General features: G+C 37.6%; 1 protein-coding gene and 2 pseudogenes across 1 annotated transcript in view; 2 read left to right on the top strand and 1 right to left on the bottom strand.

Moving 5' to 3' along the window:
• RNF169 (ring finger protein 169) overlaps positions 1-27420 on the top strand; it is a 95452-nt gene that overhangs the window by 32174 nt on the left and 35858 nt on the right. Inside the window, exon 2 of the mRNA XM_059070802.2 lies at positions 2820-2893. Coding sequence (XP_058926785.1) covers positions 2820-2893 — 74 coding nt within the window. The remainder of the gene's footprint in view (positions 1-2819; positions 2894-27420) is intronic.
• On the bottom strand, positions 5734-12012 carry LOC131760652 (small ribosomal subunit protein mS31 pseudogene; annotated as a pseudogene).
• LOC131760643 (glyoxalase domain-containing protein 4-like) lies at positions 16159-17581 on the top strand (annotated as a pseudogene).

Below are 27420 nucleotides of genomic sequence, written 5' to 3'. Positions count from 1 at the left end.
TTACTCAAACATGTGAAAAGTATTCAGTTTCACTCATTCAGTGCATAAGATACAGAATTTCACCAATTAGATTGGCAAAGCTAAAAAATTTCAGCCCTCGTTGTGCTGGGAAAGGTGTGAGGAAATGGCAGTCTCATGCATCACTGGTGGGATTATAAATCTGTACAGGCTTTATGAAGGGTGATTTGGTGTTGTCTTTCAGAATTACAGAAGCACATATTCTTTGACTCAGCAGTTCTGATTCCAGCGCTTTATGGATATACTTGCAGACATGCAAAATGATGTATGTGAAAGCTTACTCATTATTAACATTGTTTTGGTAGTTGCTGGAGATTTAAACTTGCCTTGATATCTCTAATTTGGTCCTCAGTTTTATTCTTAGTATTAATTTGTTGTATCTTTCTTTTTTTTTCTTAACCAGTTTTAGCAGAGTTTTGTTTATTAGTCGTCTTGTAGTACCATGTGAAAAATAGAATCAGCCAGTGGTTGTTAGTTTTAATCAGCAGAAATGTACTCTGCCAAATTTAGACAGATAAGGAATTTATTGAGAAAGAATACTGGGTAATCCAAAGTAATCAGCCAGGTAGCTACAGAACTTGGCTTGGAAAATGGCAGCTAAGATCCCAGAGCAAAGTCTGTGTAATATGAATACTTTGAAATTTTTTGCAACTTCTTTGAGTCCTAGTGTATTTTTAATTGTTCCTTGTTTGCTTTAAGGAATATATATTTTGTTCATTGAGTTCATAAATATATATAATCAAGTTTGTTAATTTTATTGTTCAATTTTTCTATATTTTTATTACCTCTTGATCCTCCTGATCTACCTGTTTTTAATTGTGGTGTGTTACAATTTTTTACTATAATTTTGGATTTATTAATTTCTCTTATAATTTTTTTTCTCTGTTGTAGGTTCATACAAGTGCATAATTATTATAGCTTCTTGATGGGTTGCCTTTTTCATCATTAAGTAATTTCCCTCTTTATACCTGTTAATTCTTTTTCTCTTAATTTTGCCATGTGCTAGTTCTGTGGCCTTTAACCTCTCATTTTCCTTATTGTAAAAGTGGGTATACTACCTGCCTTATAAAGTTTCTGTTAAGATTCACTGAGAAAATATAAAGTATCGTTCAGGTAATAGGTGTATTAAAAGTATTCTTTTGACTTAAGGGTTTTGCTTTTCTCTTCGTTCTTCCCCTCCTCTTTTAAAGCATCTGGTTTTAGATACTATTTGCCTATAATTAGAAATGTACTTAAGAGATATGATTAAAATAGTCATCAGGACTTTTTTTTTAAGTGGGTGAAGGTGATGTAGTGTTTGCCTCCCAAGCCCCGGGTCTAATAATTCTCTGCAGCTTGGTAGAGCTTTAAGTTACTGTTTTCTGCATCTGTATTACGTCCAGTGTTTCTGTCTAAGAAACTTCCGCATTTCTCTGGTGTATATGAGTCTTTTTAAGGCAGGTGAGACAACTGCAAAAGGACAAAAGTCAACTTTTTGAGGAGCCCACTTTTCTACAACAAATATTATCAACCTGAATGGGATATAGAGTCATTAGTAAGTCTCCAAATAAATACTGTGTTTAAGTCGCTAAATATACATAGGGGTATATCGAAGTGTCGTGTACATTCAAGGAGACAGAGTGCGTATTTTCTCCTTCCTTTTTGATAGCATTTAGGACTTATCTTTTATTCCTGTTCTTAAGTTGGATTTTTATTGTTTATATAACCAGCGTGTATTGTGTGCCTCCTGTGGGCCTGGATATAGAGAAGGGGAGAAAAGAGAATTTCAGCTGAGAAACAGCTTAAAAGGGTTAGAAGTATGTGTCATATATATATTGTAACGAGATAGTCAAGAGATGAGAGACACAGTGCTTTAGAAAGATAAAGTTGTGATCAGTCTCTGGGAAACCTTGAGTGACATATTGAAGAGTTTTGACTTTATTCTGTAAGCTGATCAAAACCACTGAAGGCTTTGAGGATAAAAAATGAGATTATATACTGAAAATATTTATAAGTTGTATACAGGAAAATAGTCTGTTGGCAATGTTGAAAAAGAAGTAGAAAGAAACATTAGTAACAAAGTTATGAGTAAAACTTTAGCTTATTTAAAATGTTACTTGGTAACGTTGAAGTAGGAGCTTTAAATACAGTTTTCTTTGAGGTCTTTTAACATGTTACTTTCATGTTACTTTTATCAGTGAGACCGTTCAGACCACTCTCTCTCTCTCTCTCTCTCTCTATATATATATATATATATATTTTTTTTTTGTGGTACGCTGGCCTCCCACCACTGTGGCCTCTCCTGTTGCGGAGAACAGGCTCCGGATGCGCAGGCTCAGCGGCCATGGCTCACGGGCCCAGCCGCTCTGCGCCATGTGGGATCTTCCCAGACTGGGGCACGAACCCGCGTCCCCTGCATCGGCAGGCGGACTCTCAACCACTCTGCCACCAGGGAAGCCCCACTCTATATATTGATAAAGTAATCTTTCAGCCTGTGTTTATTTTCCTCCATAGCCCTTAGTACCACCAGTTGTATTACATACACACAATTGTTTGTTTATTGTCTGTTTCCCCCCCCACAATATTGTAAGCTCCATGATAGTAAGGACTTTATTTGTTCAGTGCTTCTCCCCAGTGCTTAGAACTGTGCCTGGTTTATACCCTTTAATAAGTCTTCATTAAATGAATGAATGAATATTCAAATTGTGGAAGATGACCACAATTTTTATGTGGTTTATGATGTGGGGGCAGCAGTAGGACAAGATCTTGGTTCCTTCCTAGAAAGTTCTGTTAAAAAGTGTTTTCTTTTCCCTTTCCTGCAGAGTTTATATTCAGAGCACCAATCAAATTAAGCAAGCCTGGGGAACTTCGTGAGGAATATGAAAGCCTGAGAAAGGTACAGTATAACAGTATACATATCATTATGCCATTCATTTTCTTAAAGTTAATTGAAATGATAACATTAAAGAATACTTAGTGGGAGTTTTCATTTACTAGGGATTTTTAAAATTTATAATGCAGAGCCTGTCTTTCTATACCCTACCTTATACTGGTCTAGTTAGATTCTGTAGCTATAATGGAAGTAGAGTAAACCTTAACTCAGAACCCCTTTTAATCTGTCCTTTCAAAGATGAAAATGTAGCTCCCACGGCCTATCACACACCTGCTGCAATAACTGGCTACCAAGAGAGGTATTCTTGGCATTTAAATGTTAGATAAAAGCTAACATTTAAGCTTTAATAATAATAACTTGTCTTATTTTTCTTTATCTTGCAAGGTTCCTCTAATTACATGTAGCTGGTATTATCTTTTACTGCTTTCACTCTCTTAAGTACTCCAGAAGAACTGTAACTTAGACTGGTAAGCGTAAGGGAATAATTTTCTAGTTAGAGAACGTTTACCATTGGGAAAGCTTTTTGGCTGTGTCCACATCATCTTATCTTTGATGTTTTCAAGCTAATAGTCTGGGACTCACTTGGAAAATTAAGACTTCAGAAAGACTGGTAATAAGAAGTATGTTATAAGATTTGTATCATCCTTCCCCAGCCCTCTCCCTGAACCACCATCCCTTACCCAAGTTCATAAATGATTAGGTAATCATTCTATATGTAGATATTTAATGTTTTATAAAGGCACATAATCCACTTAATCTGAATCAGACATCATCATAAAACAGAGGCAAGACAATAACATTATGGTGGCATTTTAGACTAAATGAAAAGAATCAGTATTTAATAAGGTCATGTTAAAAAGAAAAGATAAAAAACTGTGCTTAATTACTGTATGTTTTTGATCTTTTCTTTTAAATGAGAGTGTCAAATGCTGACTTGGGTCCTCATGCTCCTTTTGTACTGGTGCTGTGAGTTTTTTTGTTTTTCGTTTTAAATCAGTTACAGAGCTTTTTTCTACATAGAAACAAATTATTCTCAGGGGCTACATCAGAAGAACCACAGATTTCTCTTAAATAAAATTCCAGAATATGCAGATATTTAGTTTTAATATAACTTTTCAGAAACTTGGAGAATATGGAAATTTTGAAGCTGTCAGCTTGAAGATAATGAGAAAACAGGGACTTGGAGGTAGAAAAAGGAGGTAAAGCAGAAGACATAGTGAGTGTAGAGATTTTTTATAAGCCTTGGGAGAGAGAAGGATACGTTGGGGAACTGTTCTTTCGTTCCTGTTAAGAAGGAGGGACAGGAAAATGGTTTTAAAAGCAACTGATCTCATAATGCTGTTGAGTGAAGCTAGGACAATCTCATTCTGCATAAACTGGATTGGGTTTGAAGAACACTCACCTGTGTCATTTGTGTTAAATAAACATTAAATAGGTTTCCCCCCACCCATACTCCAAGTACCCAGGTTATCCTACACTCATTGTATAACCTGGAAAATGGAAAATCCAAGTCATAAAATCAAAAGGCACTAATATGACATACCCATATAATGGAATACTATTCAGCAATAAGAAGGAATGAACCACTGATACATGCTACCAGATGGATGAGCCTCAAAAAGATGCTAAGTGAAAGAAACCAGATAAAAGACCACATATTGTATGTTTCCATTTATAGAAAATGTCTAGGAATAGACAGAAGTATAGAGACAGACAGTAGATTAATGGTTGATTGAGTAGGGGTGAGAATGGGGATTAACAGTAAATGGTCATGAGTGATTTTATTACAGTGATGAAGATTTCTAAAACTGATTTATGGTGTGTTCCACAACTTGGTAAATTTACTAAAAATCATCGAATTATATACTTGAAATGGATGAATTATATAATATGTAAAATAATGCCTCAGTAAAGTAAAAAAAATTAAGGCACTAGACATTTGGATGGAGAACTTGATAAAAAAGATGTCTCTTAGAATGCATATTTTCTGAAACAAAACAAATATATAATTATCTAGATGAATCCCTGGAGGGGGGAGATGTTTAAAAGTTTCTACTGAGCAAGCGATGGAAATTAATTCTATACAACTCACCATTACTAATTTGATGTGTAATACACTTTTTATTTAGTATATTTTATTATTTTGTTTAAATGACAGTAAAAACCTTTATAAGGGCTATAAAAAGTTGACAGGAAATTTTATTCCCCTAATTCTAGTTCTTTTAAAAGATGTTTGCTTACTAATCATAGATCCCTCTACCCATGGTGTAGTGTTATGCTTACTGAGGTTACTATGTTTCTAAATTTTATGATTCTATAAATAGGTTTATATTTCTAAATATGTTTCAGATTTTCTTCCTGCCATGTGTTGTAGTTAATTTTGTCTTTTTTATGCAGAAATATTCAGAGCAAAATGTGAAAGTTCTCCTTTTTCTTATTTTCCACTTTCTTCCCCAGAGATAACTAGTGTCAACAGTTTAGTGTATATCCTAGATCCTTTATATATTTACATATGCACACACACACACTCACACATATGCTTTAGTCTTTTTTAGTATAAATAAATCATGATGTATATTCATTTATTCATCATATATTTATTATGTCCTTACTGTGTGCCAGGTACTAGGAATATGATGCTGAAGAAGACACCCAAGGTTCTTGACCTCAGGGAGATTTCATTCTAGTGGGGAAGATGTACAGTAAATAAGCAAAACAAATTTAATATATATTAATAAAGCAGGGTAAGAAGAGAGGGGAGTGGAAGGGAAACTTGAGACACAAAAAGACTGTTTTTGATACAGTGATCAGGGAAAGTCTCAGAGAAGGCAACATTTGAGTTGCTACCTGAAAGAGATGAGGGAACAAGCCAAGTAAACTTATGAGGAAAGAGCATTCCCAGCAAAGAGAACAGCAAATGCAAAGGCCCTACGATGGAAACAAGTTTGGCTTGTTTAAGGAACACTGTGGCTGGAACTGAGTGTACAAGTTGTGGAAGGGTGGAAGGGTGGTATGGGGATTTGGTAAGATGTGAGTTGGGAGAGATAGAAGGCCAGATCAAAGAAGGCCTAGTTGCTTGGTAAGGACCCTAAATTTATTTTAAGTGTTATGGGAAGCCAGTAATATGATCTGAATTATACTTTTAAAAGGTCTTTGGTTGTTGTGTGGGGAATAAACTGTAATGGGTCTAAGAATTAGGAATTGGATTTACTGTGAATAGTAGAAACCCCAAAGTAGTGACTCAAATAAATTAGGAGTTTTATTTTTCTCCAGTAACAAAAAGCTGGAGGTAAGCTGTCTAGGGCTGATTATGGCAGCTGTAGGACATCAGGGGTTCAGGCTCCTTTTTGTTTTTCTGTTTAGACATCTTCAAGTGTGCCTGTCTCCTTGTGATGTGGATCAACCATCGTTGATCCTTCTGTAGAATCCCATCTAGACAGAAGGTAAGGCAGAAGGGCGTATGTCAGCTGAATTTGGTCTTTTAAAGAGCCTTCTCCAAAGCCGCACCGAGTGACTTCACCTGTATTTTGTAGTTAAGTGTCACAGACTCCCTCTAGCTGCCAGGAAGGCTGGGAAGCATAGTGTTTTATCTGGGTACATTAACTTCCTAAGTAAAATTAGGGTTCTTTTATTTATTTATTTTTATAAATTTATTTATTTTTATTTTTGGCTGCGTTGGGTCTTTGTTGCTGCACGCAGGCTTTCTCTAGTTGTGGCATATGGGGGCTACTCTTCATTGCAGTGCGCAGACTTCTCATTGTGGTGTCTTGTTGCAGAGCATGGACTCTAGGTGTGGGCTTCAGTAGTTGTGGCTCGTAGGCTCTAGAGCGCAGGCTCAGTAGGTGTGGCGCATGGGCTTAGTTGCTCCGTGGCATGTGGGATCTTCCCGGACCAGCGATCGAACCCTCTCACTGCTGTGGCCTCTCCCGTTGCGGAGCACAAGCTCCGGACGCGCAGGCTCAGCGGCCATGGCTCACGGGCCCAGCCGCTCTGCGGCATGTGGGATCTTCCCGGACTGGGGCACGAACCCGTGTCCCCTGCATCGGCAGGTAGACTCTCAACCACTGCGCCACCAGGGAAACCCTGGTAGGTGGATTCTTAACTGCTGCACCACCAGGGAAGTCCCTAGGGTTGTTTTAGTAAGGAATGAAAGAATGAATACTGGGTAGGCAGCTAGCTGTCTGTGCCTCATGGGACAAAAATGGAAATAAGACCAATTAGAACACTTTTGGAGTAAGCAATGGGTTGGGTTTAACTAGGGTTAGGATTTTACCAAGAGTATGACAGAGGGAATGATGGTGTGGACTTGAAGGTGTATACAAGGAAGTTGCTGTAGTTTTGGACTGTGGTTATTTTAAGGAGGTTGTTTGAGGAAGGAATTGAGGACATGATGGACAATGAGAGTGGTAGAGTCAGTGGACTGGAAGTTTTGATGGTGCTAAAGAATTATAAAAGTAGGATGACTAGCATATAAGTAAAGTTGGAAACCTAGAAGTCGTGGTCTAAATGTGAGAGGGTTAAATGTGAGACTGGGAGGTGGTTTAGTTATTGAACATGGCAGAGTTTAGGGTATAATTATGGGAGGAAGTAACTGAAGTAGGATGGAAGAAAAGATTTATCTAGAAGGAAGTGAAGAAACTGAGTGAATATAATGATATTGAAATCTTCAGGAATATCACTGGAGTAGCTGGGCAGAAACTTAAGTGCTAAGGTTTTCTGTTAATAAGGGGAGTTGACAGGTGACTACCTCAAAGAGGGGTTGTTGGTATTACAGTCTGATGGTAAATACTTCAAAGAAGCTAGGAATTTTGAGGAATAATATGATCTATTCTTTAGCCAGTTTTTTTTTCTTCTAACAATATGTGCTTTTTTTTTTTGGAGGAGCAGCAGGTGCTTTCATATAGGTACTTTTTTCATACTGAATGGTATTTCATAGTGTGGATGAGGCATAATTCACTTAACCATTGATCATTTAAATTGTTTTCCATTTCCCCCAGTTTTGAGGAGATGTTGCACTAAACATACATGAACATAGATATATTCAGTATTAAGGGCAAATACTGCCCTTAAGTTAGATTCCTAGAATGAAAGTGCAGGTCAGATTGTATATACACTTTGTATTTTGGTGGATATTCAGAAGACTTTTTTCAACTTAACTCTCTTACCAACAGTAAAAGAGATTCCCTTTTCTTTAAATCCTTGCTAAGCCTTTATCATTATTTTTAATATTTTGCTATCTGCTGAATAAAATATCTCATTGTTTTAATTTACATTGCCCTGGTTACTAGAGAGAAGGAGCATCTTGTGCTTACTGGCCATTTACAGGTTTTCTATGAATTGCTTACTTACAACCTTTAGGTGTGAAAACTAGTTCCATCTTTTGGATATTTGTGATCTTGATTGCTAATGGCATGCTATTTTTTCTGTGCTTTTATAGATGTATTCTATTAAAAAGAAGTTTTTTGACATTTTCTGGTGTTTTCAGTAGAAGGAGAAAATTAGCATGTGCTAAGTCCTCCATCTTGTTACATTGATTGGGGAAAGAATTTTGTTGTATTCATTCTTGAATATTTATATTCTTATTATATTCTTTTTTTTGAATTTTATTTTATTTACTTTTTTATAAAGCAGGTTCTTATTAGTCATCAGTTTTATACACATCAGTGTACACATGTCAATCCCAATCTCTCATCTTGTTATATTCTTGTCTGCAGTAAATATATGTTGAAATTAAAAAATAAGTTTTATGGAGAAATTATTTCAATATTGATCTCTTTATGGTTCTAATCTATATAAGATTGACTGTTAGTCATTTTGTGTTTTGAAATAATTGATTCATCCCTATAAATTCTATTTATTTTTTGCATTAAACTTATTATTTACACCATTATTCCTTCTGCTTATACAGTTTGTTAGGTGCTTAACTTTGACCACATGGTTAAATAATAGTTGCTTTATATTACATTTTGGAAACATATAATCCAGCATGCCCTTGTTTGTCTTTTTTGAATCATTAGATTCTGAAAGGTTAAAGGTAGGGGAATAAAAACAGCCTTTGCTTCTTGACTGCTTATCTCCCTGGTTTCTGTAGTGGGAAAGATGAACTGCTTTTGATAATTCTGCGGATCACATGAGTGGTTTAGGCTTTCTCTGAATTGGTTTACTGACCTATCCATTTTCTTTTTTCTCCCTCACCACTGGTTCGTTTTTGAGGAGTATTTTCTCCCCATTGCTGGCTGAATTATTCAAGTAGTAAGCATGCAGTTCTAGTCCTTAGCCAGAGCACAGAGTAATCAGATACAGTCAATGGGTTACTGAAGTGAGTAATGACTCTATAAGGCAGACATTAACTTTTCTGAAGGAGTTTTTTAAAGGTAAGTAAACTTTTAGGGCCTAATTATCTTTGAAATAATATATCTTTAAAGTTCCTTTTATTATTTTTCTGCCATAAACCATAAAATATAGTGTACTTTATTAAAGCTTGAACATTTCACTTAAATCTGTTTGGCTGTACAGTGTATCATGAGCTGAATATTGAATGGCCTTTCCCTTATTTTTTTAATTTACTTATTTTAAAAGAAGCTTGTATTTATTAAAATATGTTCTGTTGCACCATGGAAGCAGCAGGTTGTTTGCTTGTTTAAAAAATTGTTTTCTTATTAGATTGTAAAATCTTTCAAGATGGATCTGTTTGTTTAGTCTCTTTAACTCTCCACCACATCTAATATAATATCTTGCACTTATATATTTATTACATATGGATTGAATTGTTGATCATCCAGTTTCAAAGCCCCTTCTTTTAAGAGAAATGACTTGTGTAAGGATATACAGCTGGTTCATGATAGAACTAGATGTATTTTAAGATTTCTAGAGTTCTTTTTACTACATTATTTTCTATTCTTCTTTCTCTGAAATGTTAATATATAATCTTTGAGGAAATGCATACTTGGGTATGTGCTGATGTGCATCTTTCTAGAATAAGAAATAAATACAGAATCTCATAGTACATCTTTAAGAGCAGGTAAGCTGTATGGTACTAAGAAGGAAAAACTCTCAAAAGAATAAGTTTTAATTTTGACTGCATGAGGGGACAACTGTTTAGTTTATAGGATGTTCAAAATCTGAAAATGTTAACGTGGTTGTTTTTTGCTATTTACAACTACCCAGACAAGGAGAAACAACTTTATCAAGTTATATGCTTTTCAAAGAAAACAACACATTTGGGAAATTCAAAGCATGGTCAGGTTTAATTAGAATTGTAGGTTATTCATGTTATATCTGTAATGTCCTGTTTTTCCTTGTCTCTTTCATTTATGAGAGGAGACGATCAATAGTTATAAGGCTACTACATTAGTATAATATTTTATATGGCTTAGAGACTAGTTTAAATAAAGTCATTTCAGTGCTACTTGAAAGCCAAATGAGAGAATTTTCTAGAAACAGTCACAACTCTTCTGTCCCTTGTACAAAATAAAACATTTTGTTAAAGTATCTGATTAGTGAAGCTTATAGTAAATTTAAACAGCTTTATTTTTTCTTATTTATAAAAGTAAGCAGAATTATAAAATTCTGTGAATTGTAAAAAGAAAAAAATTATAAAAAGCTTTAAAGGAGAAAGGGAAAATTACCAGTAATTCTGCCACCTAATAACCATATTTAAATGTTTATCGTATTTTTTTCTAGTCAAATTATTTTATTTGTTTATAATACCAATCTCCAATAGCTTGAAATAAAAATTTCCAGTTGAACTGTATGCCACTCTCTTTTAGAACATCCTGTTTTTCATTAAAGTAATTTCTAAACTACTCTATGTGTTCGACCTTCTGCTTAACACTCAGATATGGGTTTTTTTTTTTTTTTTTTTTTTTTTTGTGGTACGCGGGCCTCTCACCGTTGTGGAGCACAGGCTCCGGACGTGCAGGCTCAGCGGCCATGGCTCACGGGCCCAGCCGCTCCGCGGCATGTGGGATCCTCCCAGACCGGGGCACGAACCCGCGTCCCCTGCATTGGCAGGCAGATTCTCAACCACTGTGCCACCAGGGAAGCCCCAGATATGGGTTTTTGAAAAGGCCAGGTCACCAGCTCCATGAAGTGGCAAGTTGATCCTTGTTTTGGAAAATCCTCCAGGTATTTATCCAGAAACATATGTTCATGAGATTCTGAACCCTTATCATCAAAACCTGCTTCATGGTTAATTGGGACTCCCACAGGTTCTCCTCTTTTGTCCATTGGCTCATCTCTTCGGAATCGTTCTGAAAGGACTGTTCATTGACTGCGGCTAACTGCTTAGCAAATTCCACAATCCAAAGTGAAGGTGCTGTCTCTGTGTGTCAGGTGCCTCTTTAGTAACTGTCTTAAGCCCAAAAATATTAAGCCTCTTGCCTTTGAATATATTTTTCCTAAAACGTGTTCTAAGATCAGTGGTCTTACGATCATGTTGGAGATCCTGACCAACATCATCATCAGCTCCTTCATCAAACTGCATCTGATTCACTAGTCTTGTACTAACTCTAGCTGTGGCAGACAGATCTGGCAACTTTCGTAGCTGATATGATGTTACTGAGACTAATTTTAGGTCTTTCGCCCTCTTTCTGTGCCCTTCAGTCTTCCTTGTGCTGCTGGAGCAGCTCTGACTTGGTCATCTGCTTGTCAAAAGGGAGAGTCTGCAACAGCAGATGCAGCCACCACCAACTCAGGACTCAGAGATTCACTTCTCTTTTGGGGGCATCTTCTGGAGCTTTTTGAAGTCTGCTAGTTGTAGCCTCCACACTTTTAAGTTGTCTTCTTTTGGGCGGCTTTGTTGTTTGTACATTTACTGTACTTTCAACTTTCATGCCCTTAATAATATTTATCAAGTCTTTTTTTCTTATTCTTCTTTACACTGTCTTGACTGTCTTTCTCCTTGGAATCTCATGGATTGGAGACAAATGCTTATCTTTCTTGCTGTAGATCATGCTGTTAGTACCAAAGTATCTTTGGATATTATTTTTTTTGTTCTGACCGTTATATTCAGAGAAGGGAATAACACAAATTGCAGCTACCAGTTCCTCTGGGCCTCCAGAGCACAAAGGGAGGTGGGAAAGGGGGCAAAGGGGTAGGGTCCCCCAGACTCTTGGAAACATTGTGGAGAAACAAGCTGAAGTTGGAATACAATAGGGGTAGTGCATCCTCTGCCAAACATTCCCCACCCTCATTAGCTTAGTGAATAAGACAGAGAGAGACCAATACTGTATGATTTCATTTATATGTGGCATCTAAAAAACAAAACAAATGAACAGACATAACAAAACAGAAACAGTTATAGATACAGAGAACAAACAGGTGGTTGCCAGAGGGGAGAGGGGAGGAAAGAAATAGGTGAGGGAGATTAAGAGGTACAAACTTACAGTTGCAGAACAAATGAGTCATGAGTATGCAATGTACAGTGTGGGGAAATATAGTCAATAACCATGTAATATCATTGTATTGTGACAGATGATAACTAGATTTATCATGGTGATCATTTTGAGTACAGAAATCACTGTGTTGTGTAACAGGAACTAACATAGTGTTGTAGGTCAGTTGTACTTCAAGAACAAACAAGCAGACTTACGGAAAAAGAGATCAGATTTGTGGTTACTAGAGGCAGGAGGTGGTGGGCAAGGGAATTGGATGATGACAGTCAAAAGGTATAAAGTTCCAGGGCTTCCCTGGTGGCACAGTGGTTGAGAATTCGCCTGCCGATGCAGGGGACACGGGTTCGTGCCCCGGTCCGGGAAGATCCCACATGCTGCGGAGCGGCTGGGCCCGTGAGCCATGGCCGCTGAGCCTGCGCGTCCGGAGCCTGTGCTCTGTAACGGGAGAGGCCACAAGAGTGAGACGCCCGCCTACCACAAAAAAAAAAAAAAAAAAAAAAAGGTATAAAGTTCCAAGTTATAAGATAAATAAGTACTAAGGAGGTAATGTACAACATGATAAATATAATTAACACTGCTGTATATGAAAATTAAGAGAGGGACTTCCCTGGTGGTGCAGTGATTAAGAATCTGCCTGTAATGCACGGGACATGAGTTTGAGCCCTGGTCCAGAAAGATCCTACATGCCACGGAGCAACTAAGTCCATGTGCCACAACTACTGAGCCTGTGCTCTAGAGCGCACGAGCCACAACTACTGAAGCCCACATGCCACAACTACTGAAGCCCGTGTGCCTAGAGCCTATGCTCCACACAGGAGAAGCCACCACAATGAGAAGCCTGCGCAGCACAACGAAGAGTAGCTCCTACTTACCGCAACTAGAAAAAAGCCTGCATGCAGCAATGAAGACCCAATGCCCCCCAAAATAAATAAATTAATTAATTTTTTAAAAAAAAGAAGAAGAAAGTTAAGAGTAAATCCTGAGTTCTCATCACAAGGAAAAAAATTTTTCTTCTTTAATGTTGAATCTGTATGAGATGGTGGATGTTTTCTACACTTACTGTGGTAATCATTTCATGATGTATGTAAGTCAAATCATTATGCTACATTTTGAACTTCTGCAGTGCTGTATGTCAGTTGTATCTCAATAAAACTGGAAGGAAAAATGTTTATCATAAACTTAAGCTTAAGACATTTTACAGAATAGATTTAGGATCACACTTTACATGCCATTTTTACTGACCGTTTTATTTAATATATCATGAAGCTTTCCATATCAGTGTATTTCGATCCATGCCAACATTTTTAATGGCTATATAAAATAACAGAAAATATCATTGTGATATATTACATGCATGCCAATATTTTACTTAAAGCCAAACCATTCAAGAATCAGAAATCACTTTTAAAAATACGATATTTAAAAAAGATTCCAGGGCTTCCCTGGTGGCGCAGTGATTGAGAGTCCACCTGCCGATGCAGGGAGCACGGGTTCGTGCCCCGGTCTGGGAAGATCCCACATGCGGCTGGGCCCGTGAGCCACGGCCGCTGAGCCTGTGCATCCAGAGCCTGTGCTCCGCAACGGGAGAGGCCACAACAGTGAGAGGCCCACGTACCACACACACACACACACACACTCACAAGATTCCACAAGATAATTTTTAAAATTTCCCATCTCCAAATCTGTGTAAAAATTCACAGGTAATCTGCTTTCAGTAAAATTGCAAGCTTGGTTTTATTTTTCTGGATTCAGATGAGAGTTTTTTTTTTTTTTTTTTTTTTTCAGATGAGAGTTTAAAACCTCATTTGCTGCTTACATCTGAGAGTCAACTTTTTGTTTGTTTATCTCAAACTTTAAAAAAATATTGCAGGTGCTCAGTAAATCACAATACAAATGATGTGGCTATTTTGCCCTTAGCGGAGAGGCAGTTTATTAAAGTGCTTAAGAGCCATCTAAGTTCAAATCCTGACTCTCCATGTGAATTTGGGCAAGTTAGTTCATCTCTCCATTTCTTAGTTTCTTGGTCTGTAAAATGGACCCCATAGTACCTAGCTTATAGGGTTATTATGAAATAGTGCCTGGCACATAGTAATCCATATTATTATTATTATTATTCTTTAAAACTTGGAATTTAAAAAAATATAGCACAAAGTAACCCCCCTCCATTACTGCCATGTTTTAATTTGTTCATTTTGAGTGAGAAGTGGCTGACTGTCAAAAAGTCATGGTTGGAAGCTGGAAAGTTAGTGGTATGAACCATAAATGATTCCCAGTTTTCTTGAACTTTGGACAGTGAAGACCTGTCTTTGCCTTTTCATAATCAATGATTTAGAGCTCTTACTTTATACTTATTGTGAGTGCATGCCCCTTCATTTAGCCTTTTAGCTTGGCAACTAAACATATGACTTAGTATCTGCTGGTTCAATTTATGTATAAACTTTAACGCTTAAAATTAATTTTATATGCATTTCTGTAGAGCACATGTAATAATTTAAAACCTATATTGAAATAATTCAAAACACTTTGTTACATAAAGGAGAAAATTTGTAAAATGTTATATTGGCATAAATATTTAAATATACTTTATTCTAAACATAACATTATTTCTTTTTTCTTTTTTTGCGGTATGCAGGCCTCTCACTGTTGTGGCCTCTCCCATTGTGGGATACAGGCTTCGGATGTGCAGGCTCAGTGGCCATGGCTCACAGGCCTAGCCGCTCTGCGGCATGTGGGATCTTCCCGGACCCGGGCACGAACCCGTGTCCTTTGCATCAGCAGGCGGACTCTCAACCACTGTGCCACCAGGGAAGCCCTAAACATAACATTTAAATTGAAAGGTGTTTAAGAATTTAAAATGAAGAGAGCATAGTGTTATCAGTGTGATTTTGTTAAAATTAGGTAAGAATCATAAGAGCAGATAGTTACTTTGGTGCTGTTTATGTGATTGTTCAAGTAGAAGTCATGGCTTTTGCCTTGTATGCAAGATTTGCTATGATTTTTGGATTCTGTGAGATGGAAGCTTCAAGTAGTCCTTACTTACCCCAAACACTTTCTTTTTGTGGGTAGCATCAGCAGTAGTCACCAATTAGACCCTATATAAGTGGTAACTGTTAGTATCAAATGAGAGCCTAGGAACCAGATGGAAGATGCAAAGCATTGATCACTATAGATACCAAAGTAAATTGGAATGTTGTGACATTAATTTGAATATCTATCAAGTTCATCATGTCTGGAACAGTGTTTCTGAAGCAGTGGTCACCAACTTTATCAGCTTATAATATATACTCTTTTCATAACTCCTTTAACAATTTAAAATATTGTTAATGTCTTCTACTAAAGAATAAGCCCTAGATAAGCAACAAAAATGTATTAAACCTATTTATTGAGGTATTTAGTGGGTAGAACCTTATGGACTATAAGTATATGATTTGTTAGATTGTTAAAAATATATTGAAAATTAAAGATTTCCATCACTACCTTTGTGAATCCTCTTAAGGGTCTGGGTTCTCAGTTTGAGAACATTTGGCCCAGAGATAACTAGAAAATGTAGGAAATGAGCTATAAACGTATAACTCACATAATTTACTACATTTTTATATATAATCATATTTTATAGGAAAAATCTGTTAGTTGTGTGTTAGAGGAAAGATTAAGGAAACACCATGAGGCTAGAAGGTCCTACAACTCTCACAAATTATTTCTGTAGTCTACTGTCAGAGGGTGGTGGACCATTTTACCAATTTAGATACGAAAATGAGAAAATTATGGATGCATGAGCCTCTAATCTTGAAAGTGCCATTGGGATTACTGAGCTGGTGTCACCTGTGGGCAGTGCGGCACTGTACGCGTGAGGGGTGAGTAGTGTAGGTGGTCATGGCGACTCTCAGGGCTCTGCACTTCGTGTTCAAAGTGGGAAACCGCTTCCAGATGGTGTGTTTCTGTTGTGATGTCCTGGGGATGAAGGCCTTATGATGGGAAATGGAGTAAATCAGTGATAGAATTTGGACCTGAGGATGATCATTTTGATGCAGAACTGACTTACAGTTATGGCATCGGAGACTATAGCTTGTCAGTGACTTCATGGGTATCACGCTTGCTTTTAGCCAGGCTGTCTGCAAAGCCAGAAAGCTGGAGTGGCCACTCAATGAAGTTGCAGTACGTGTTTTTGAAACCAAATCCCCCAGAGGATATAAGTTCTATTTGCAGAACCGCAGTCCACCTCAGTCAGATCCTGTATTAAAGGTAACTCTAGAGGAATTCCCTGGTGGCGCAGTGGTTGAGAATCCGCCTGCCGATGCAGGGGACACGGGTTCGTGTCCCGGTCGGGGAAGATCCCACATGCCGCGGAGCAGCTGGGCCCGTGAGCCATGGCCGCTGAGCCTGCGCTTCCGGAGCTTGTGCTCCGCAACAGGAGAGGCCACAGCAGTGAGAGGCCCGTGTACCACACACACACACACACACACGCACGCACGCACACACGCTTCCCTGGTGGCGCAGTGGTTGAGGGTCCACCTGACGATGCAGGGGATGCCGGTTCGTGTCCCGGTCCGGGAAGATACCACATGCCGCGGAGCGGCTGGGCCTGTGAGCCATGGCCGCTGAGCCTGTGCGTCCGGAGCCTGTGCTCCGCAACGGGAGAGGCCATAACAGTGAGAGGCCCGCGTACCGCAAAACGAAACAAAACAAAAAAACCCAAAAAGCTAACTCTAGCAGTTTCTGATCTTCAGAAGTCCTTGAACTACTGGTTTAATCTGCTGGGAATGAAAATTTATGAAAAAGATGAAAAGAAGCAGAGAGTTTTTCTGGGCTATGCTGATAACCAGTGTAAGCTGGAGCTACAGGGCATCCAGGGGGCAGTTGATCATGCAGCAGCTTTTGGACGAATTGCCTTTTCTTGCCCCCAGAAAGAGTTGTCAGACTTAGAAGACTTGATAAAAAGGGAGAATCAGAAGATTGACTCTCCTTGTGAGTCTGGACACTCCAGGGAAAGAAACAGTGCAAGTGATCATTCTGACTGACCCTGATGGACATGAAATTTGCTTTGTGGGGGATGAAGCGTTTCGAGAACTCTCGAAGATGGATCCAGAGGGAAGCAAATTATTGGCTGATGCAATAGCAGAAGTTAAAAGAGATGAATGGTTTGCTCCACAAAATAAACCAAAGGCTTCAGGTTAATTGAAGACATCACGTGGAAGAGGCATTAGTGATTCCTGTTGAACACCTGTGAGGCCTGATGTGTAATAAATGCTCTCACAACTTGATGGTTTCCTATATAGGCAAAGAGACTGGGGTGGTGAAGATTTGTGTATTTTAACCTTTGAGAGCTCTGATATATTTTAGAGAGAAAAATCCTATCATTATCAGTCCATTTAGAGTAGAACTTTTGCTGTCATCTATGCTGTCACTGTAAGGGCACATTCTGTGTGTGACTGTGTTAGATTAGTAATAAATTCTTCTCCAGCCTGGGACAGCTATATGGAACATTATCTTTGGTTGGGGATGGAGGTAATTTTGATAAGCATGTAGATTTAATGAGAACAGTTAACTCCAAATTTAAAAAAAATGCCATTGAGCAGCACTCTTCCCACCAGCCCTGTGTTCATGGCACTGTCGGGTTGGTTACCTTTTATTGTGGAATTGAGAGAAGCTCCCCAAAGCATGGGGACTGGTAGAGTCACCAAAATAGGTATAGTTTGTATTGCAGAGAATATTTGTTGGAAGACCTTTTAAAAATTGATTAGTCCAATCACATCTTTCATTTCAATCACAGTCTTATAGAATATAAGCACCATGCAAACATCTTTGTCATTTTTGATCAGGGCTGTATCCTCACACTAAAAGCAATGCCTAACACATAGACTCTAGTGCTCTGTAAATATTTGTGGAATTAAACTTATTGAATACAGGCTCTATGTCCAGAACGAAAGTGGGAGGGGGGAAATCAAGGATGAATAGCATGGTTCCAGGTTGAAAGAAGCTCATAGTGTCTGAGGGAAGGGAAATTTGAAAACAAGCAATTGGACACAAGCAATTTGTGTTAAAAATCCATGATAGAAAGAAGTATGTTCTGGATGTTATGAAATGTATTTTAAAATATTTCATTTGAAACAGTGTGGTGTATATGTGTTTTGCTTTAAACTCTAAGGATGGCTAATTAACATTGAAGTACTAATAGGGAATACATACTCTGGAGTAGTTACCTAGCATTTGAGAGGCTATAATCAGAACTTTCTCTGCATAGGCTCCTGTAAGCCCTTCAATTCTTTCTATAATCACCCAGCATCTGAGGTTTTTTAACTTGCATAATGGATGTTATAAATGATTTCTAAATTTTTAATTTGTGTAATATTTAAACAAATATAGAAAAGAACAATAAAATGAACAATAAAACCCCTGTATACCCATCACTCAGATTCTACAATTATGAAGATAAATAATTTTTCATGGTGAAATGAGTATTATTCAAGTCATGGATTAGCTACAAATATTCTATAGGCATCTCCACTCTTGCATGAATAGGATTTAAGAATCTAGTGAGCTCAACAGTCTATTCCTTTGACAGTGCCTTGCCCTATGGCTAGGAAGTCTGTTTGCCCCTGTGTTTAGCTGTTAGACAATTCTAACTACCTGATTCTAATCAGAAGACTAGTTGAAGCCTCCTACTAGGATATTGCTTTGAGTAAACCTGTCATACAGATTGTTTATTGTAGTATCTAAAAGGATAGAAAGCTAGCTGGAACTTCATGATACTTACATAATAGGTTGTGCTGTAAAATATATATGACATAAAATTTGCCATTTTAACCACTTTAAGTGTACAATTCAGTGGCCTTAAGTACATTCACAATGTTGTGCAATCATCACTGCTTTCTTTTTCCGAAAGATTTTGATCACTCCAAACAGAAACTGTGTACCCGTTAATATCTCCCCATTCTACCATCACCCCAGGCCCTAGTAACTTCTAACCTTCTTTCTACAAATTTGCCTATTCTAGATATGTAAGTGGAATCATACCATATTTGTCCTTTTGTGACCGGGCTTATTTCACTCAGCATAATGTTTTCAAGGTTCATTCACATTATAACATGTTTTAGTACTACATTCCTTTTTTTGGCTGGATATCCCATTGTATGCATATATCACATTTTGTTGATCCTTTCATCTCCTTACCACTTTTTGGCTCTTGTGAATAATGCTGCAATAAACATTGGAATACAAGTATCTGTTTGACTCCTGGTTTTATTTTGGGTATATAATTAGGAGTGGAATTGCTGGGTCATGGGAATAATTGAATGTTTAATTTTTTGAGAAATTGTCATACTGTTTTCTACAGCAGCTGCACCATTTTACATTCCTACTAGCAATGTATGAGGTCTCCAATTACTCCATGTTCTTGTTAGCACTTGTTATTTTCTGAGTTTTAAAAAAATAATCATTCTAGTGGGTATCTCATTAGGTTTTGATTTGTATTTCCCTAATGAATAATGATGTTGAGCCTTTTTTCATGTGCTTATTGACCATTTTATATCTCTTCTTTGGAGAAATGTCTCTTCAAGTCTTTTGCTTAGTTTTGAATTGGGTTGTTTGTCTTTTGGTTGTTGAGTTGTAAGAGTTTTTTTATGTATTCTGAATATTAAATCCTTATCAGATACATGATTTGCAAATATTTTCTCCCACTCTATAGGTTGTCTTTTCACTTTGTTGATAGTGTCCTTTGCACAAAAGTTTTTAATTTTGATGAAGTCCAATTAACCTGTTTGTTCTTTTTGGCATAAGGTGTTTATGCTTTTCTATTTGGCTTTTTTACTCAGCATAATTATCTTGAGATTCATTCACTTATTATATGTATCAATAGTTTATTCTTTTTTATTGCAGAGTACTATTTCATTGTATGGATATGTCACAATTTGATTATCTGTTTGCCTATTAATAGACATTTGAGTTGTTTCCAGTTCTTGGCTATTACAAATAAAGCTACTGTGGACATTCACATGCAAGTCTTTGTATAGAATAAATTTTTTTTTCTCTTAGGTAAATACTTAGGCATGAGATGGGTGGATCATATGGTAGGTGTGTGTCCTTTTTTAAGAAACTGCCAAACTTTTCCGTAGTGGTTTTACTATTTTAATTCCTATCAGTAGAGTATGAAAGTTCTGGTTTCTTTCAATCTTTGTCAATGTTTGCTGTGGTGAGTCTTTTTAATTTTAGCAATTCTAACTGGTGTGTAGTGGTATCTCATTGTGGTTTTAATTTGTATTTCCCTGATGACCAATGATGTTGAGCATCTTTTCATGTGTTTATTTGTATTTTCTTGCTGTTGAATTTTGAAAGATCTTCAGATACAAGTCTTAACAGGTATATGCTTTGCAAATATTCTTCTCCCAGTGTGTGTCAGTCTTTTCATTTTCTTAGAGCCTTTTGATGGGTAGAAGTTTTTAATTTTCAAAAAATACAGTTTAGGGCTTCCCTGGTGGCACAGTGGTTAAGAATCCACCTGTCAATGTAGGGGACACAGGTTCGAGGCCTGGTCTAGGAAGATCCCACATGCCACAGAGCAGTTAAGCCCATGGGCCACAACTACTGAGCCTGCGCTCTAGAGCCCACGTGCCACAACTCCTGAAGCCCGCGTGCCTAGAGCCCATGCTCTGCAACAAGAGAAGCCATTGCAATGAGAAGACCGCACACTGCAACAAAAGTAGCCCCCGCTTGCTGCAACTAGAGAAAGCCGCTCACAGCAACAAAGAACCAAAGCAGCCAAAAATAAATAAATTTATTTATTTAAAAAAAATACAGTTTATACATTTTTTTCCCTTTGTGGATTTTGCTTTTGGTGTTATATCCAAGAATTCTTTTCCCAGCCCAAAGTCACAAAGATTTTCTATGTTTTCTTCCAGACATTTTAGAGTTTTAGTCCTTACATGTAGGTCTGTGATCCATTTTGAGTTAATTTTTATATATGGTGTGCATATGGATTTCCCAGTTATTCTGGCACCATTTGTTGAAAAGACTATCCTTTCTCCATTGGATTGCCTTTTGCACCTTTGTCAAAAATTAGTTACCCATATATTTATGGGTTTATTTCTAAACTCTGTATTGTATCTGTACCACTGATCTGTTTGTTTATTTTCACACCAATACCATGCTGTTTTGATTATTGTAGCTTTATAATAAGTCTTGAAATCCATTAGTATTAATCCTCCAATTTTGTTCTTTTTCAAAGTTGTTTTGGCTTCTTGGTTCTCTGTATATCCATCTGAATTTTAGTATTGGCTTGCCAATTTCTACAAAAAACTTGCTGGCATTCTGATTGGGATTGCATTGAGTCTATAGATCAACTTGGGGAGAACTGACATCTCAATAATTGAGTCTTCATATCCATCAACATGATATTCTTCTATTTATTTAGGTCTTCTTTAGTTTCTCTTGGCAGTGTTTTGTGGTTTTCACTTCCCAGATATTTTGTCAGATTTATCTTAAATATTTCACATTTTTGGATATTACTGTAAGTGTTACAATTCTTGCGAGTATATAAAAATACTGTTGATTTTTATATTTTGATATTTTATCCTACAACTGTGCTAAACTCATTTAGTAGTTTTAGTAGCTTTTTTGTAGATTCTAGTGGATTTTCTACATGGAGGATAATGTTGTCTGTGAATAATGACTGTTATTACTGGAGGACTTTACTTGCAGATTTTAAAATGATAGTCATCAAGACACTATGGTGTCAGCATAAGGAAAAGACATATAGTCAATGGAATAGAGTATAGTCCTGGAATAGACCCACTTATATATTGTCAGTTGATGTTCACAAAGGCACAAAAGTAATTCAGTGTCAAAAGAACAGTCTTTTCAACAGTGGTGCTGGAACAAACTGAATATCCTATGAATAAGTAAAAGTCAATCTTGATCTCTCCTTTATACCATATACAAACATTAATTCAAAATGCATCATAGACTAAATGTAAAAGCTAAAACTATGCAGAAGAAAACAGAAGAAAAAGTTATTGACCTTGGGGTAGGCAAAGATTTACTAGACAAGAACCCAAAAAATCCTAATCACAGAAGAAAACAATGATATTGAATTTTATTAAAGTTAAAAACCTCCACTCATTTAAGAAATAAAGCAAAGACTGGGAGAAGATAGTCTCAAAATGTGTATCTAACAGTGGACTTTTATCCAGAACTTATAAAAAAAACCTCATGCACCTAATAATAAGGTTAAAAAAATAGGATAAAAGGTTTTATTGAAAATAGACACTTCACAAAAGATGACATGCTACTAAACATATGAAAAGATGCTCAACATAATTAACCAGCAGGGAAATATTCATTAAAATCACATATAGGATATCCCCTACATCCTCTGGAATAGCTAAAATTAAAAGGCTAAGAATTCCACGTGTCCAAATGAGTATGAGAATGTAAATAAGCTGGAACTCTCATGCATTGTTAGTGAGAATGTAATCCTCCCTCAGTATTTGTGGGGGAATGGTTCCAGAAACCCCGTGGATGCCAAAATCCATGGATGCTCAAGTCCCTTATATAAAATCACAGAGTACAGTTGGCCTTTGGTATCTGTAGGTTTGGTGTACATGGGTTCCACCAAAGACATTGATTTTTGATTTTTGATCTGTGGTTGGTTAAATCCACTGATGGTGGAACCCACGGATGTGGAGGGCTGACTGTAAAATGGTATAACCTCCATGGGAAACATTTTGGCAGTTTATAAATTTAAACATATACTTACTACTTGACCCAGCAATTCCACTTGTAGCTGTTTAGACAAGCAAAATAAAAACATCTGTTCACAAAAAGACATGAATGTTCATAACAGTTTTATAACAGCCCCACACTGAATACAACCCAAATGTACAATACTTGAATGGATAAACAAATTGTGGTATATTCATACAATGGAATATAACTCATCCATAAAAGGAATATAATATAATAAACTTAGTAACGTGGATGAATATCAAAAATATGCTGTGAATGAATCCTGATATAAAGGAATATATGCTGTATGATTTTATAACAGGCAAAACTAATCTGTAGTCATAGTTATAAGATTAAGGGTTGCTTAGGGCTGAGTAGCGTGGGAGATTGATTACTAGTGGGTTTTTTTTTGTCGTTTGTCTTTGTTTTTGTTTTTGTCTGTGCTGCACGGCTTGTGGGATCTTAGATTCCTGACCAGGAATCGAACCTGGGCCCTCGGTGGTGAAAGCACGGAGTCCTAGCCACTGGACTGCCAAGGAATTCCCACTAGTGGGTTTGAAGGGACTTTTTTAGGTGGTAAAAATGTTCTATATCTTGATTAGGGATACAGTTACATGGATATATGCATTTGTCAAAATTCATCGAGCTGTGCATTCCATGTGATCATTTTATCATATGTAGGTTATGCCTCAACATAGATGATTTTTTTTTTTTTGCGGTACGTGGGCCTCACACTGCTGTGGCCTCTCCCGTTGCGGAGCACAGGCTCCAGACGCGCAGGCTCAGTAGTTGTGGCTCACAGGACCAGCCGCTCTGCGGCATGTGGGATCTTCCTGGACCGGGGCACGAACCCGTGTCCCCTGCCTCGACAGGCGGACTCTCAACCACTGCGCCACCAGGGAAGCCCCATAGATGATTTTTAAAATATCAGTTCAAAGTGGATTGTAGATCTAAATGTGAAAGGTCAAATAATAAGCTGCTTAAAGATACCATGAGAGAATTTCTGAAATGGGATATAGAAAACACTAATGCTAAATTAAACTGTATTAAAACCTGGAGCATCTTGTCTTTAAAAGGCACTAACAAGAGGGTGAAAAAGGCAAGCTACCGTGAGAGGGGAAAAAAAGTGTGGGTGTGTGGGTGGGTGTATGTATGTATATTGTAGGTATATTTTTTTCTTGAAAACTGCCTCATATTCAAAAAATATAAATAACTCCTACAAATTACTAGGGAAAATCCCAAATATTTTAAAGGAGAAAGGGCAACAATGTGAATAGGCACGTCATAAAAGAGAATTTCCAAATAGTCAATAAAGACATGAAAAACTGCTCTAGATCTTTAGTCATCAGAGAAATGCAAATTGAAGTCCCAATGCTGTATCAATATATATATATATATGCACTGAAATGGCTAAAATAGACAATACTGAGTGTTAACAAGGTTGAGAGCAACTGTCATTCTGCTACATTGCAGGTTGGGGTAGGAGTGTAATTTGTACAACCAATTTGGGGAAACTATGGCAGTGTACCCGTGCGTTATGACTAAACAGCTTCTCTTTTAGAATATGCCGCACAGAACAGTATGTGTATCAGGATACATACTCAAGAATGTACATAGCAGTTTATTTGTAAATAGCTGTAAATTAATAACTACACAAATATCCATTAACAATAGAATTGTTTTGTAGTCAAACAATGGAATACTATAAAACAATGAGAAAGAGCAACCTACTACATGCAACTACATGGATGAAGCTCACAAATGGAATGTTGACTGAAGGAAGACAGATTCAATACATATATGAGAGTCCACTTACATAAATTTCAGAAATAGGTGAAATGATTCTTTTTAGTGTGGGAAGCTGGGATCATGGTTACTTACTTTGGGGTGAGGAATAGGCACAAGGGGTACTGGTAATATATTGTTTCTTGATCTGGGTGGTAGTTACATGGATGTGCTTATTTTGTCTAATTTGTCATGCTTTACATTTACATTTATTATACTGTGTATAATGCTTTGATTTTTAAAAGTTTATTTTGGGGGGCTTCCCTGGTGGCGCAGTGGTTGAGAGTCCTCCTGCCAATGCAGGGGACATGGGTTCGTGCCCCGGTCTGGGAAGATCCCACATGCCGCGGAGCGGCTGGGCCCGTGAGCCATGGCCGCTGAGCCTGGACATCCAGAGCCTGTGCTCCGCAATGGGTGAGGCCACAACAGTGAGAGGCCCACATACCGCCAAAAAAAAAAAAAAAAAGTTTATTTTTGGGAATTCACTGGTGGTCCAGTGGTTAAGACTCTGCACTTCCACTTCAGGGGTTGGATCTCTGGTCGGGGAACTAAGATCCCGCATGCCACGTGGCCTGGCCAAAAAAAAAAAAAAAAAAAGTTTATTTTTTAAAATTAATGATGACAAAGTAAAGATATTTTGAGGAAAAAAATTACATTGTACTCTTGATAGTGTGGCTGAGAATGAGATTACTGTACAGAAGTCAATAGTTTTTCTTTAATAATTAAAGTCTAAAAATGGAGGCGGGGGCTTCCCTGGTGGCGCAGTGGATGAGAGTCTGCCTGCCGATGCAGGGGACACGGGTTCGTGCCCCAGTCCGGGAGGATCCCACATGCCGCGGAGTGGTTGGGCCCGTGAGCCATGGCCGCTGAGCCTGCGCGTCCGGAGCCTGTGCTCTGCAACAGGAGAGGCCACAACAGTGAGAAGCCCGCGTACTGCAAAAAAAAAAATAATAATGGAGACAGGGACTTCCCTAGCAGTCCAGTGGTTAGGACTCCCCGCTTCCACTGCAGGGGACATGGGTTCCATCCTTGGTCAGGGAACTAAGATCCCGTGAGCTGCTGGGCGTGGCCAATAAATTTTTTAAAAAATGGAGGCAGTAATAAGCATTCCACTTACAGTGGTGGGCGGCTTCACTTGGTACAAGCTGAGATCTCTTGTTTTGGCTCCTACTGCTTGCCTCTTGCTTTCTAGGGCTTCTCTGTGGTTGCTGTTGCAGTCCTTACCATGAGAACTTACTTGAGTTGTACAAGCCAGTGTCAGGGGTATTTAACATCCAGTGGAGCAAACTTTGGTCAGCAGGAAGTGGGAGTCTATTTATATACACACACATATATATATATATGCACTTCCCCCTTTCTCACTTCTGATTGATAGTCTTGAGCTGCATTGCATACAGTTTCTCATATTGTCTTCTGTAGCCAACTGTCAAGACAACCACTTTTATTGGCTCGCTGTCTCTCCTTGTTATACTACTCCATCCTTAACTCCTGCTCCCCAATAAAGTATTCATGAATAAGCCTTCTACTCAGACTCTGACCTGCTCCCCATAACAAAGAATTATCTAGCCCAAAATGTCAGTAGTACTGAGGTTGAGAAACCGTGGTATTTGAAGCCAGTGGTTTGCTTTAAAATCTAAGCTCTTCGATATTCAAACACTGACTTCAGGAAATAACCACTGAATGTTAATTTTTGTGTCTATACAATGATAATGATAAGGTAAGCTCTATAAACTTAATGCCCGAAACATGGAAGAGTTCAATAAACAGCAGTTATTGATACTTCTTATTCAAGTTTATATGCTATTTTCTGACACTCTGAGTCATTTTCACTGAATATAAAAACTCTTTCCTAGATACCAAGTTCTCAAGTCCTTATAAATAACCATCAAAAGGGACAAAAGAAAGCATCTGCAGGACCCAATACAGAGGAAACACCAACATGATTCATGTGAAGATTTAAATGTATATATGGGTTTTTCAATTTTGTAAATATTTACCTTTAAGGTGATGCTGTGTTAGCAGAGACTCAACACTGCAGTGAGAAGGTTGTTTTGCCAACAACACACAAGTTCATTGTCAAAAACTTTGAGAGCAGCCATAAACATTATTAGGAGGCAAAGGATGCATTCTAAAACACGAGAGAAGCCAGAGAACATAGTATGTAAACACAGTTAAGCACAAAACAAAATAACACTAAAATACGTAAAACAGGAAATTTATATTTAGTTTTTAAAAAATAGCAACATCTGTGTATGCATATATTGTTGGGGGCTATCCTATGCATTTCAGATGTTTAGTAGCAGTTTCTGGCCTCTACCCACTAGATGCCAGTAGCACCACACACCTTATCCCCTCAGTTGTGACAGCCAAAAGTGTCTCCAGACATTGCCAGATGTATCCTGAGAGGCAAAATCATCCTTGGTTGAGAACAACTGAGGTAAATGTAGATTTGAATTCCAGCTCCAAGGCTATGGCTCTGTGAATTTGCCATAGTTTTTTTTAAACCTTAGTTTTGTTTTTTAAAGTAGAGATAATGAGATAATATAACAGTGCTTTAGCTCAGCACCTGAAACATAGAGTTCAGTAAATGATAATGTGATGCTAAAACCTGTTTTTTGTGTGTGCCACTCT

This window comes from Kogia breviceps, chromosome 7, assembly GCF_026419965.1.
Source record: "Kogia breviceps isolate mKogBre1 chromosome 7, mKogBre1 haplotype 1, whole genome shotgun sequence".
In the NCBI taxonomy this organism is placed as follows: domain Eukaryota; kingdom Metazoa; phylum Chordata; class Mammalia; order Artiodactyla; family Physeteridae; genus Kogia; species Kogia breviceps.
This window is presented reverse-complemented; position numbering and strand designations above follow the sequence as displayed.